Here is a 13547-nt window from a genome sequence, read left to right as displayed (position 1 = left end):
CACCTGGTAGGGCATTTGAACTATCCCTGGAAATGTTGCACAGAGAAAGAGAGATATCTGGACTGGCAGCTAATGCGAGTTCTGCATGCAACTGAAATGAATCCTGAACAGATGCAGAGCTGCAGGCATGGTTTGCACTGAGATAAAGTGCTGCCATCAGAGTGATCTGTGATCTTCCAAATGCTTGTTTTCATTGCTTAGCAACAACAGGGCCAAGACAAAGAAACTGCTTTGAGCAGATTTCACAAATAAATAAAAAAATACACAATAAGACAAAGTATGCAATAAACATGTATTTTCCATCATAGACAGACACAGGGTTGTGAATAAAACATTTATTTGATTACATATTGATTGAAACTAAAGTAAAGCAGAATTTCTATAGTCTTTAATGGTTCACCCAGTCTCAGTCACCATTTACTACCATTGTCTGGAAAAAAGATGCAAGTAAATGGTGACTGAGACACTAATAATAATGATGCAGGTCTGGAACAAATGAGGGTGATTAAATTATACAAAATGTATTTTAATTATTTATTTTGTGTACTATGCCTTTAAGGAACTTATAAATAAAGATACAGTATTGTCTTCACTTTGTCCACTTCTTTGTATCTTTTGGAGCTCATGCTGAGAATAAAGCCTGAACTTTATTTTCATAAATCCTAAACACCTCTGTAACCTTTAAATTGCAAAGGTGTTAACTGTTAATGCAAGCCTGGCTATATCTACATATTGTGATCCAAAAGTCCGACTTTTTTTTTTTACCTGGTAATTAAGAGAAAGGTTTACTGAAATGTTGTAAAGTTTAAAACATAGAAAAGTTATGATGTTAAAAGAAGAACAAATTTCAAGTTGTTAGGATGATGATAATATCATTTGTAATGGATAAAAAAATGCACCGGTCCTAGACTTTTGGAACACATTGCGTATTTACACACACACACACACACACACACACACACACACACACACACATTTGCACAGTCATTTTAACTTTTAAAAATAGCTTTTTGCAGTGCCCTTTGAGGCTTATTTCAACCCCTCTGTCCACTAATTGCTTAAAAAAGTATGACAGGAGCAGACATTACAAATTCATGACCATACAGACAAAATGACAGTTTAAATATGCATACTTTATCTCTTAATTTTATATAACAGGTAAATGAACAGTAAAAAGTTGAAAATTACTTTTTTGTTGCTTTAGACAGGCCACAGGGTAAAAAGAAACTCACGAGAGAGAGAAAAAAAATAGTATTGAAACGAGGGGGGGGGGGGGCATGCTGGGAAACAGCTAGACAACTCTTACGCTACATTTGGACATTCTTTGAAATGTCAAAATGAACGATCAAGCCAAGAGAAAGAAACAGGTTCTTTTCAAAGACCAGCATGTTTTGCACTTTTATTCAGATTATGAGGTGCTTAGGCAGAAAAAAAAATGCACTGTTCCAGTGAATAAAACACAGTAAGACAGGTTTTAGCGATGAGAAATTAATTACTTTTCCAAGTATGTCAAAAGCTCGGAAAAGAGTTACACCACAGGTCCTCTATTTGAGCCATTGAGTCAGAAAATTACCTTCGGTTGCATTTGAGCCTTGCTAGCAACAACAACAATTTCATTACAATTGGATAGAGTACTAACAAACAGAAATGATTTGTTCGGTCGGTTTTGAAGATGCAACATATTAAATATAGTATAAGTAGAATAAGTTGGTTTCAAAATGGAATAACTGGGGGCTCTAAGAAGAAAAGCTTCTAGCTTGGTACTATTCATCTGATTTGTGGTGAAACTCTTAAAATTGGACTGGATGTGTCAGATTTAAAGTGTTATTCACTAAAAATCTTCCCTATCAATGTATATTCAAATATGGAGCTCAAAGATTCATAAGGCCAGGCTAAACATCAATGACATCAAATGGCATTGATTATCACATGTTTTTATAATTTAGCCCGTCAAACTTAAATATGCAGAAGTGCGCATGAGATTTGCCAGGTACTTCGGAAGGGAAGATTATCATTACATAGCAACGTTCATTTCGTCCAGTTCGTCACACAAAGCTATTGTATGCCTTCAGAGCAGCTGGAATATAGCTTGCAAGTTATATGGACTACTTTTATGGTACTTTCAGGGTCATTTTGGGGGGCTTAAATGACATGTGGGTGATTCATACATTGATGTTCAAGAGTCTGGCAACAACCAATTAAAATGTTCAAGATGGTCCACTTTTCTGCTCTTGTATCGGATATTTGCGAGACAGCACAATGTTGTCGTTATCAAAGTTCTCATCCAGATGGAAAGCAACACTCTCATGGCTTTCATTCTATCTAGAACAAAATTGCACTTTAGTAAGCAACATTGTGGAGGAACAGACTATGTATACCTTATACTCGGCAGCACTGAGAGTGTTTTCTCTGGTCTGTGAAAGTAGAGGCAATCTCCAGCAGTGTGTGGTGACAGAGAGATGAAGAGGATGCAGGTATCAGATCCTCTCTAACCTGACAAAGAGGAGGCAAAACACATCACACAAAAAGACACACAAATGAATAATGGACGGCATTTGCACAAAGCAGTCAGTCAGCACTCGGTCCTTATTTTATAGCATGAGCACACACCTGTGTGATGATTAGCTGTACAACCCAGAACGTTAACATTTGTTCATGAACAATTGTTGTCCATGCAAGTTCTGATTCTGTCATCATTTACTCAACCTCATGTTGTTCTAAACCTGTACTCCGTTACTTTTTTCTGTGGAACACAAAAGGAGATATCATGCAGAATGTCTGAGCTGATTGCCCCTATATTAAAAAAGTGGATTATGATTGAAATCTCTACGAAGGACTAAAAAGATGACTTGTGCGCTACATTCCAAGTGTTCGGAAGCCCTACGATAGCTTTTGGTGATGAACAGAACAAAATGTAAGTATTTATGCACTTAAATTTTCCCTTTCATTGTAACTAACAAATACAATTTTTGCTTGCGATCAATTCCAAAAATTTGAATGCATTGTAACAGTTAAAAATAAAATGTTTCATTGCAGTTTTTAAACCTGAAGCTACAAATTTTCCAACACTTTTGTAAATTCAACATTTGCAGTCCACAAAAGAAAAGAAAAAGGTGTTGTGAGTTAATGACAACAGAATTTTCATTTTTTGGGTCAACTGTTCCTTTAAATCACAAATGTATGCACACACACACACACACACACACACACACACACACACACACACTTTTTTCACTCTTTTAACATTGATCTGCATACATTTTATTTCATCATCATCTGATGAATTAAATATATAGGAGGCTATAATAATGTTTATTCATGGGGACTGTCTTTATGAAGTTTCCTTTTCAACTACTGATAAAGCCGTTGCTTATATCTTCAAATCCACACATATGTTACACACATATGCCTGTTCCACAGAGTTAATAAAACAGCAATGAGAATACGATAATCCTACTCCCCTACACATAATGTGAATTCTTAAAGGAACAGTTCACCAAAAATCTACATTCTGTCATTGTTTGCCTATTTAGTGGTGGAGGTGTAGTGGGCTAAAGCACATAACTGTTAATCAGAAGGTCGCTGGTTCGATCCCCACGGCCACCACCATTGTGTCCTTGAGCAAGGCACTTAACTCCAGGTTGCTCCGGGGGGATTGTCCCTGTAATAACTGCACTGTAAGTCGCTTTGGATAAAAGCGTCTGCTAAATGCATAAATGTAAATGTAAATGTTGTCAATATAAACCCATATGACAATCGTTCTTTCTCCAGTGGAACACAAAAGGAGATAGTTTACAGGACATTTGTTCTCCTCTAATCAACGCAGTTAAGTTTAAAAAAGGACAAAAAAAATTATCATAAATGTAGTCCATTCGATTATATTCCAAGTCTTCTGAAGCCATATGATAGCTTAGTGTGAGGAACAGACTTATATTTTACTTGTTATTCACTGAAATATTCTCATTGTTTGGAAAAGAGCAGTGAGGACATTCTGCAAAGAATCTCCTTCTGTGCTTCATGGAAGAAGAAAAAAAGCCAAATGGGTTTGGATCAACATGAGGTTGAGTAAATGATTACATAAATTGCATTTTTGAATTAACTAACAATTGAGCTTGTTACAAAGCAGGTTGTATTTGCTAATAAGCAGCTGTTGTGGCATGTATCTATGTTTTTGTGGTAGTTTGTGTGTGAGAGAGAGACATCAGGCTTGGCAAGCATATGAATGATGCTGATCTTAATTAAACAGCTAATTACTGGCACATTCAAACTAGTCATACTTGGAGCTGCTTTGTGAGCACCAGGCATCCGGGGGTGAAACGTGCATTTCTGTGTGCATTCGAGTGTGTGCGCCACTCCGTGTGTAGATACGCAAGCCTATGGAATCTGCACAACTCTAAAGAACACCTTTACCCTTCAGAGCTGTTTTTAACAGCATGGTCTCACAAACAAGGTCATTAAAGAGCTCACTGTGGAAGCACAGGAACAGGCTGCATGCTGCTATTGAATGAATCTGGAAGCTGAACCTCCTTGATCGGTGTGGTGGGACAGGAATTATTAAAAGAATATTTCCCCCAGAAATGAAAATTCTGACATTATTTACTCAACCTCATGTTGTTCCAAACCCACATGACTTACTTTGTTATGCAGAACACAAAAAGAGATTTTTTAATGAATATCGCAATCTGTCTTTTCAATACAATGGCAGAGGATAGTCCTTCACTTTAGCTTAACCCCTTCAAAACTGCTGCATATTTTGGCTGCCACCTGCAAATTTTCACAACGAAATTTAAAAAGCTCACCTTACACACATACAGTGGACTAATTCCAAGTTATTGCTCTCATTTTAAAGAAGAAATAAATTCCAATAGTGCATATATATTGTGTGTATACAATCTTGTAAAAACGACACCTTTTTTTGTCCTGTCTTTGAAAGCCTTCAACAATAAAAATGCATTAACATTCCTGAGACCATGAGCTTTTATTTGATTTATGACTTGTCTATTTGAAAAACTTTAATATTCATATATCTACAACATTACCACAGGGTGGCGCTCATTTGCGTTTTCTGATCGTTTTCTGATCTTACTATACTTACTATTTTTTGTAACATAAATGCCAAAATTAGGGTATTCTGTAAAAGTTCAGATTTTAAGCTCTCAAATGGTATCGCATATAACTATTTTTGCATCCAGGGATTTTTATCTCCACTCTGTAGATCCATACGAAGAAAGTGAATGAAAAATCACATAAGTCCACATAAAATTAATCCACACAACTCAGTGGTTAAATCCATCTCTTCAGATGCTAAATAATAGGTGTAGGCAGGGCTGGACTGGACTGGGAAGCGAAATCACGGTGCCGTTTTGTGGTCCGTTCTGCATAACGCGGCGGCTCATTTTAGCACCCACCAGCCCGCTCAGTTCCCCCGCTGGTCAGTCCGCCCCTGATTAGCCCCAAATTTGAGTCGACCCACCAGGAAAATGCCCGGTATGCCAGATTACCAGTCCAGCCCTGGGTGTAGGTGAGAAACAGGTCAATATTTAAGTACTTTTTATCATACATCTTGACTTTCATTTTTACTTCCCCATTCTTCTTCTTTTATTTATTGGCGATACACATTCTTTGTGCATATTGCCACCTAATGGTTGGGGCTGGTAAAAGTTGGAAATTTATGGTAGAAAAAGGGACTTAAATATTGACCTGTTTCTCACCCACACATATCATATCGCTTCTGAAACCATGGATTTAACCACTGGAGTCATATGGATTACTTTTATTCTGCCTTAACATGATTTTGGAAGATTCAAAGTCCTGGCCACCATTCACTTGAATTGTATGGACCTACAGAGCTGAGATATTCTTCAAAAAAATCTTTGTTTGTGTTCTGCAGAAGATAGACAGTCATACACATCTGGGATAGTATGAAACTGAGTATATAATAAGAGAATTTTCATTTTTGGGTGACTTATCCCTTTAAGGGGTTAAAAAAGGGTCAACAGTATCATAAAAGTAGTCCATGCGTCTTGTACATTTTATGCCAAGTCTTCTAAAGGAATACAACATGTTTCTCACCAAAACCTAATATAATGAGTCACATGGACTACTTCTATGATACTTTTGGATCCTTTTTAAGCTTTAAAGTAAGGCACTGTCCACTCCCATTGTATTAAAATGAAAGACCTGGATATTCATTAAAACATCTATTCTTGTGTTCTGCGTAAAAAAGAAAGCCATACATGTCTGGAACAACATGACGGTGAGCAAATGCTAACAGAGTTGTCATTTTTGAGTGAACTGTTCCTTTAAAACCACAGGTGCTCTGCAATTATTGTGCAGCTCTTCTCGATCCTTAATCCATTTTGACCAGAACCACGTTTATGCCATCGATCCCTTGACCCATTTGAAGATTCATTAGGGTGGTGAGCACTGGCTTGTCACTGAATTATTGCTATATCTCAGACTCTGTCTTTAACTCTTACCTTTTCATTCCCTCTTTTTTACATTTTTGTGCAAACCCCAGCAGCGGTGTGATTATTCATGCTAATTAAGGTAAAGTTCAGCCTCCACCTTTATTATTCAGCGAATTTGCTTGCCATTTTCAACACGACACCTAATGACTTCTAGATACACACACTTCATGCTTATCTTCTGTATTATCAATCAGATCACAGACAACAACACAAAACGAGGAAGCCCTCCTCTAAACACTAAGCCTCTCCAATCAAAGATTCTTTTCTCCAAATATTTTTATTTTTTTTAAGTTGGTCATTGGTGTTTAAGTGAGGCGCTGCAGAAATGAGTTGGCTCATGTACAGTCTCAATACAAGCCTCGCCAGTCGAGCTCTTGCCCCCGGCTCTAATGACGAGGGAGCGCTTTAAAATTTGCATGAATTGAATATGTGTAATAAATGGTAATATATTTAAATCAAGCTGTATGACAGCCCTAATTACAAAAAATAGCGTGCACATGACATCCACTAAACCCTACTAAAAGGTAAGGTGATCCAATGCAATCCACACATATGCACATGAAAAGAATATTTATGAGAGCGCGCAGCACTTCGCTCTTTTTGAAGTATATCCATCCAGGTTATTACAACATGAGAAGCTGTGATTTGTTGGAACAGATTTTGTTTGAAGCTACTGTGAATTATGAAAAGGATCTCAGGAATTCTCTGCAATCTGCTTTCCATTCCAAAAGAATTGGTAAAAATGCGAACAAACATCCTATGAATCTGAACCTCTGTAATCTAGTATGTATAAACTATAATGTGTAATCTGTATTTGTGTATGTGTCTACACACACAATATTGAGATTGAGAGAAACAAACACCTGTAGCATTAGCGATTCCCTCTTTGTCTTCGTCTTCCTCCGAATCTCCTATATAATTATCAAACTGGCATGAAAAAAAAGATAAAACATCAGTAGATGATAGAAGTAAAATCTGTACATTCATTCTGTTCATTATTTCACTGGCTACTGCACATTTTGGACAAAAGGAATAATTGTATACTTTGAAACGAGAGTTAATGAGTTTATAATGAGTTTATAATTTGAATACGAGGGGGAAAATATATTATATAAAGACTGAAAATGTTAATGACAACATTTAATCAACACTGACCCAATTAACTTCTTTGATGCACGTTTCTAGTCTTATTGTGAAAGATTCAACAGTGAATGTTTTTAAAGAAAAAAAGGGCTTCGTAATCTTCAATCAAAATGAAATAGCTTGCTCTTTCTCTGAAACGACTTTCCCTTTCTCCTGAATGGATAGTTCTGAGAAATAAATTCATTTGTTTAAAGAAACTTGCATACAGGTCATACTTGCTCCATTCTGGTATGGAATGCACACGTTTAAGCATCCAATCAATTCTCTATACATAAAATCAAGCCCCGCCCTTTTTTGCTGATTAAATGTTGCATCTCTGAAAAATGTTTTATGTTGACTTTAAGGGAGATTATCCAGATTTAAGTAGAAATTTTCAGCACAGAAATTATATTTCATGAACTCCATCTCAATGAGTCTGAAATGTGTTCCACCATTTTATTTAGATATTTAAAAAATTTTTGGAGTCTATAACAACCTTTTGCCAAACAACTAATTCAGGTATACAAGTTTTGGTGTTCGGTATTTTTGGTGTGAAATTGTTTGCAAAAGTTATTTTACTTACGTGCCATTTTAGTCGTAGTGTTCTTGGTGTAAACAGACCTTTAATTGAGGTTTTATACATTAACATCTGACCATTTACCTTCACAGGCCTATCTGGATTGGGCCTCCCTGAGTTGCAAAGTCTTCCACCAACACATCCACCATCCAAGATCGCCTGTATAAACACATACAAACACATAAAACACACCTTCACTATCTAATTTCATTTAATGATACTCTGAAATGACAGCACCTATGTGAACAACTGTTATTACAATCAAAACAACATTATAATCAATACAGGTGTTTTTCTCTCCCGGTGATGAGGAGCTAAATATGTCAGAGGCTCTTTAGCTTTGACTGGCCTGTGCTGCTGGCTGATGTGTTTTGTGTTATTGACAGTAACCAGTGCCGAGGCTCGCCAGAGCCCCGCTGAGATCAATACGAGAGCCAGGCAGGAGTCTTAAGCACCGTTCACACACTGACACACACATGCAGTGACAGACAACCAAAATACAAATTTCAATGAAGCCATCCAAAACACTGAGAGGAGAATTTTCAAGTCTAGGATCAGAATGATGGAGATGGGATACATTTTTCAATTTTCAGAAGAAAACGTGAATGGCATAAAATACAAAAGTCAAAACATTTACATGTATTCACTTGGCAGATCCTTATATCGAAATCAATTAACAATGCATTGCATGCATTGTTAATGTCAATGCATTGCATGCATTGTATAAATATGCATGTTCCCTGAGAATCAAACTTGTCTCATGGCCACAGCTTTATTAGCGCCATGCTTTACCAGTCACGCTACATGAACCACAAAACACCCCTGTAATGGCTACTACACCATTGTGGATGGTTGCCAGAGAGTTGCCATGTGGTGCTTATCCATAAAAAACCCCATTAGATGTTAGTTTATTGGAAAAAAATTACCTTGGGAGAAACAAGACTCCAGTTCCAGTTCCCTTCTAGCTATATAGCATGAATATGTTGCCAATATTAGTTGTCTCTGTATAGTACTAGTCTTGTTTTATGTGGTTGCTAGGGTGTTCTAGGTTGTTTTTAGCATGTTTCTACAGTATGTGCTTACTTGGGTGTTCTGGGTGATTGCTAGAGCAATGCTAGGTGGACAATGTGAGTGGTGCTCTTCCTTACAAAAGTTGCAGCCACAATGCTAGGTTGTTGTGGGTTGTTGCCAGAATGTTGCTATAAGGTTGCTAAGGTGTTATGAGTGTTTTTAGCATGTTTCTATGTGGTTTCTAGAGTGTTGCTAGGTGGCTGCGTTCTAAAGAATATGTGTCAACAATGCTAGGTTGTTGTGGGTGGTTGCCAGAATGTTGCTATAAGGTTGCTAAGGTGTTATGAGTGGTTTTAGCTTGTTTCTATGTGGTTGCTAGAGTGTTGCTAGGTGGCTGCATTCTAAAGAATATGTGTCAACAATGCTAGGTTGTTGTGGGTGGTTGCCAGAATGTTGCTATAAGGTTGCTAAGGTATTATGATTGTTTTATTGCATGTTTCTATGTGGTTGCTAGAGTGTTGCTAGGTGGTTACATTCTAAAGAATATGTGTCAACAATGCTAGGTTGTTGAGGGTGGTTGCCAGAATGTTGCTATAATGTTGCTAAGGTGTTATGAGTGGTTTTATTGCATGTTTCTATGTGGCTGCTAGAGCGTTAGGTGGTTGCATTATGAAGAATATGTGTCAACAATGCTAGGTTATTGTGGGTGGTTGCCAGAATGTTTCTATGTGGTTGCTAGAGTGTTGCATGTGGTTACATTCTAAAGAATATGTGTCAACAATGCTAGGTTGTTGTGGGTGGTTGCCAGAATGTTGCGATGTGGTTGCTAGGTGGTTACTTACTGGCCCAAGACAAAGAGCCCACCCTTAAGGCTCTATGATATTTTAGGAGCTGATTCATGAAACACTCTTAAAAATAAAATTATACTCAACTTTATTTTTGTTTAATGTTTTATCATTTACTCACCCTCATGCAATCTCAAATGTGTTTAACTTCAGCAGAACACAAACAAAGAATATTTCAGCTCTGCTGGTCCATACAATGCAAATGGTTGGTGTTCAGCACTTTAAAGCCAAGCCAAGTCAAGTCAAGTCAAGTCAATTTTATTTGTATAGCGCCTTTCACAACACACATCGTTTCAAAGCAGCTTTACAGAATATCAGCATTAACAGACGATAAAACTGTAATGTCTATAAAGTTGATTAATCATCATTGTGTAATTTCGATAAAATACGATTTTTAATAGTGTTTAAAAATAATTAAATGATAATTGTATTAATAACCCCAGTGAGCAAGCTGTAGGTGACTGTGGCAAGGAACACAAAACTCCATAAGATGTAAAAATCAAGATGTAAAGCTCCAAAAATCACAGACAGTAATAGTAGAAATAATCCATGTGACACCAGTGGTTAAATGTTTTCTAAAGAGATATGTTTTCTCTCCAATGTGTGTTCATGAGGGGATTCAGTTCACATAGCCTCCCGCTCAACCAGAAGTGCAACTCGATTTGTTTACAAGAGAATGTTGTTCACATGCTTCATTGGGTTTGCTTTCATTTGAACATGCTTACATCACACGAGAGGCAGTGTGAACAGATTCCCCTCATGGATGCACATTGGAGCAACCGGAAGTAAACAATTATAGTGAAAAGGACTTAAATATTGATCTGTTTCTCACCCAAAGCCATCAAATCGAGTTAGAAGACATTAACCACTAGAGTTGTATGAATTACTTTTACTACGATTGTCTTTGCTTTTTGGAGCTTTAAAGTGCTGATCACCATCCACTTGCATTGTATGGACATAAAGATCTTTGTTTGTGTTCTGCTGAAGAAAGTCATACACATCTGGGATGCCATGAGGGTAAATGTATGAGAGAATTTTCATTTTTAGGTGAACTATCCATTTAAAGCGTCAACATAAATAGCTAGGAACCTTCTATGGAACTTCTTATTATTTGTTCTAAGAACTTTTTTCTTTATAAGATTTCTGTGAATCCGGTCCCTGGTCCCTCAATATGGGCCATGTCTCTTCATTGATATAAGTCTATAGAATCTTTTGGCCCATTTTATTGTCTGCCAGCCAAAAAGTAAGAGTCTTACTATGGGCCTGTCTCTCCATAACAAGCTGCACGATTTCAAGAATCATTGACCTCTGCAGCACAAACAGTACAGGAGTTATGTGTCACAGTTTAATATTTAGGGTAAGGGGTTTGATTAAATCTCTATCCCTAACTATGAGCAGTAGAAATACTGATGGTTGCCTAAGCAAACACAGCTAAAAAGGCAATAAGAAGCAGACACACAGAGAAAAAGAAACAGTCAGACATAAGACAGATCTGTTTGTGTCTGTGTGATAAAAAGAGCAGAGGCTAATGCAGCAGGCTTTGACTGATTGAAGGGGAGAAAAGGAGAGGTCTGCCTGATCTTCTCCCAGTAAAGACGTTCTGTTCAAGAGCTTCAGATCTATAAGGCTCTGACCTCTTCCTGATCAGCAGGATATGAGCAACAATTTGCCTGTCCTTCCAATCGAAATGCGCTCTCTTCTATCTCTGTCACTCCATTTATCGGTCCCTCTCGGCTGCTGTCCATCTCTCTGTGGGATGAGTCTCCGTGTCCTCCAGGGACAGTCAAATTCAGATCCCTCACATTCTCTGGAATGGGTTGACAGTGAGACCAAAGACTACAGCCAAAAATAAAATACATCCACCTGAGGACGCATCAGGTGAGAGATAAAGTGTTTGGCATTCACTTAGAGTCAGGTAGTTGAAGGTGAACAGGAACTGCTCATAAGTTTGCTCAGAGGAGTTAAGGAACTGCTTCAGAGCTGTAGTCATGGCCTGGTCATGGTGTTCCTCAACTGAGCCCTGAACTAAACCTGGCATCCTGTTATACCTATCAGACAAAGAGAGGCTACATTCACAATGTTTGGATTGACAATGCATTTGCCATCATTTACCAACTACAGTTCTGTTCAAACAGCACATTTCAATCTAACTTGTTCTCAAAATTTGGTTGCAAGTAGAATTTTACTCTTCAAAGCTGAAGTGTGGAACTTTTTGAAGTTAAGCTTTAATATCTAGAATGTGATTACAGAACAATTATAGTCAATCTCTTTCAAAACTGAACAGAAAAACTTTTAGCACTCTAAACAGAACAGGCAACCGTATTCTGCTGCTGTGTGAAGAGCCATAAAGCCTGAAGCACAGACAAATACAAGAAGTATCAGTATTAATATATTATATACATCAGCAAAAACCATGACAAAATAAAAAAGAAATGATGAAGGGATCCAGCGAGGTTCATTTCTTTTCAGGTCACTTATCACCCGGCAATATGCATTACAGTCGCATTAGCCCTGATTGGAATGAAATTATAATTTTGAAGTTCAGCTTAATTACAATCAATGATGGTTAGAAACGGGGACGGGCAGTGATTGCCGTGACATTAAAAAATAATGAAGAATGGCGGCGATAATAGTCAGAACCTCTGTACTGTCGCCCTGTCATTCATCATGAACCAGCCCTGGGGAGAATCGTCTTCTTGAGGCACAACATTAGCGGGGACAGATACAGGTGCTACACCAGAGTCTAATTACTCTCCTCTATCAATAATACAGAGCAAATCCTTGCATGGCCTCGGGTGTGAGCTGGCCTTCTTCTGTTCTCTCTCTCTCTCTCTCTCTCTCTCTCTCTCTCTCTCTGACTATGTTCAGAATATCATACTACTATGCTACTTATATTATTTCTGCAGTAAATACTGTATATTGTGCACAGCATGCAAATTGTCTTTATGCAACCTCAGCACTACGCAAGGAATACATTTTTACAAAAAACTGGATTCAAAATACAACTTAAACTTTTTTAACGTACCATATTATAACTGAACGCAACTTGCATAATGACGTCTTTGTGAATTACTTTACTTTAGGGATGCACAGATATTTGACCGATACCGAATTTAACAAAAACCTATAGTCCGATACGGATATTTTGCAACTCATCTTATTTTGTTATCAGATCACTGTTTTTCTTAGTAATTATACTTTAAAATTTAAAAAGAGGTACACAAGCTTTTTTTACTGTTCTAAAAATAAATAATTAAAAAAAGATATGAAAAAAAGTTATGTACTTCCAAAACATTTTTTTTGTTAAAAAAAACAGAACTCACATGTATGTACTCTGTATGATAAAACATAAAAATTTCATACTATGTATTCCATGAAAATGTCAATCACATCATGGAAAAATTTAAAGTTTTAACCAAAGGAACAAAACCACCTTTTAAATTCTGTATAATATTGGTATAATGGACAATGCCATCCAGACCGCTAGAGAGCGCCGCTTGCTCACATATCACAGACTGTAGG

General features: G+C 37.3%; 1 protein-coding gene across 1 annotated transcript; it reads right to left on the bottom strand.

The window, feature by feature from the left end:
- Window positions 1–2207: 2207 nt before the first annotated feature.
- On the bottom strand, window positions 2208–12063 carry LOC127640234 (intraflagellar transport-associated protein-like). The gene is made up of 6 exons (XM_052122686.1): window positions 11931–12063; window positions 11660–11832; window positions 8254–8328; window positions 7332–7397; window positions 2386–2493; window positions 2208–2318 (listed from the first exon to the last, which is right to left on the bottom strand). The coding sequence occupies exons 1-6, from the start codon at window positions 12061–12063 to the stop codon at window positions 2208–2210; spliced, it is 666 nt and encodes a 221-aa protein (XP_051978646.1).
- Between the last annotated feature and the right edge of the window lie 1484 nt (window positions 12064–13547).

This window comes from Xyrauchen texanus, chromosome 49 (genome assembly GCF_025860055.1).
Source record: "Xyrauchen texanus isolate HMW12.3.18 chromosome 49, RBS_HiC_50CHRs, whole genome shotgun sequence".
NCBI lineage: Eukaryota > Metazoa > Chordata > Actinopteri > Cypriniformes > Catostomidae > Xyrauchen > Xyrauchen texanus.
The sequence above is the reverse complement of the archived record's forward strand: the minus strand, read 5'-3'. Positions and strand labels throughout refer to the sequence as shown.

Bases quoted from the DNA above. Each gene is read 5' to 3' on its own strand.
- LOC127640234 (XM_052122686.1), bottom strand. From the start codon at position 12,063: ATGCCAGGTTTAGTTCAGGGCTCAGTTGAGGAACACCATGACCAGGCC. The intron at 11,833-11,930 runs GTGAATGCCAAA...AACCCATTCCAG, and splicing joins CTTCAACTACCTGACTCTAA to AGAATGTGAGGGATCTGAAT. The intron at 8,329-11,659 runs GTCAGAGCCTTA...GTGTTTATACAG, and splicing joins ATCCTGCTGATCAGGAAGAG to GCGATCTTGGATGGTGGATG.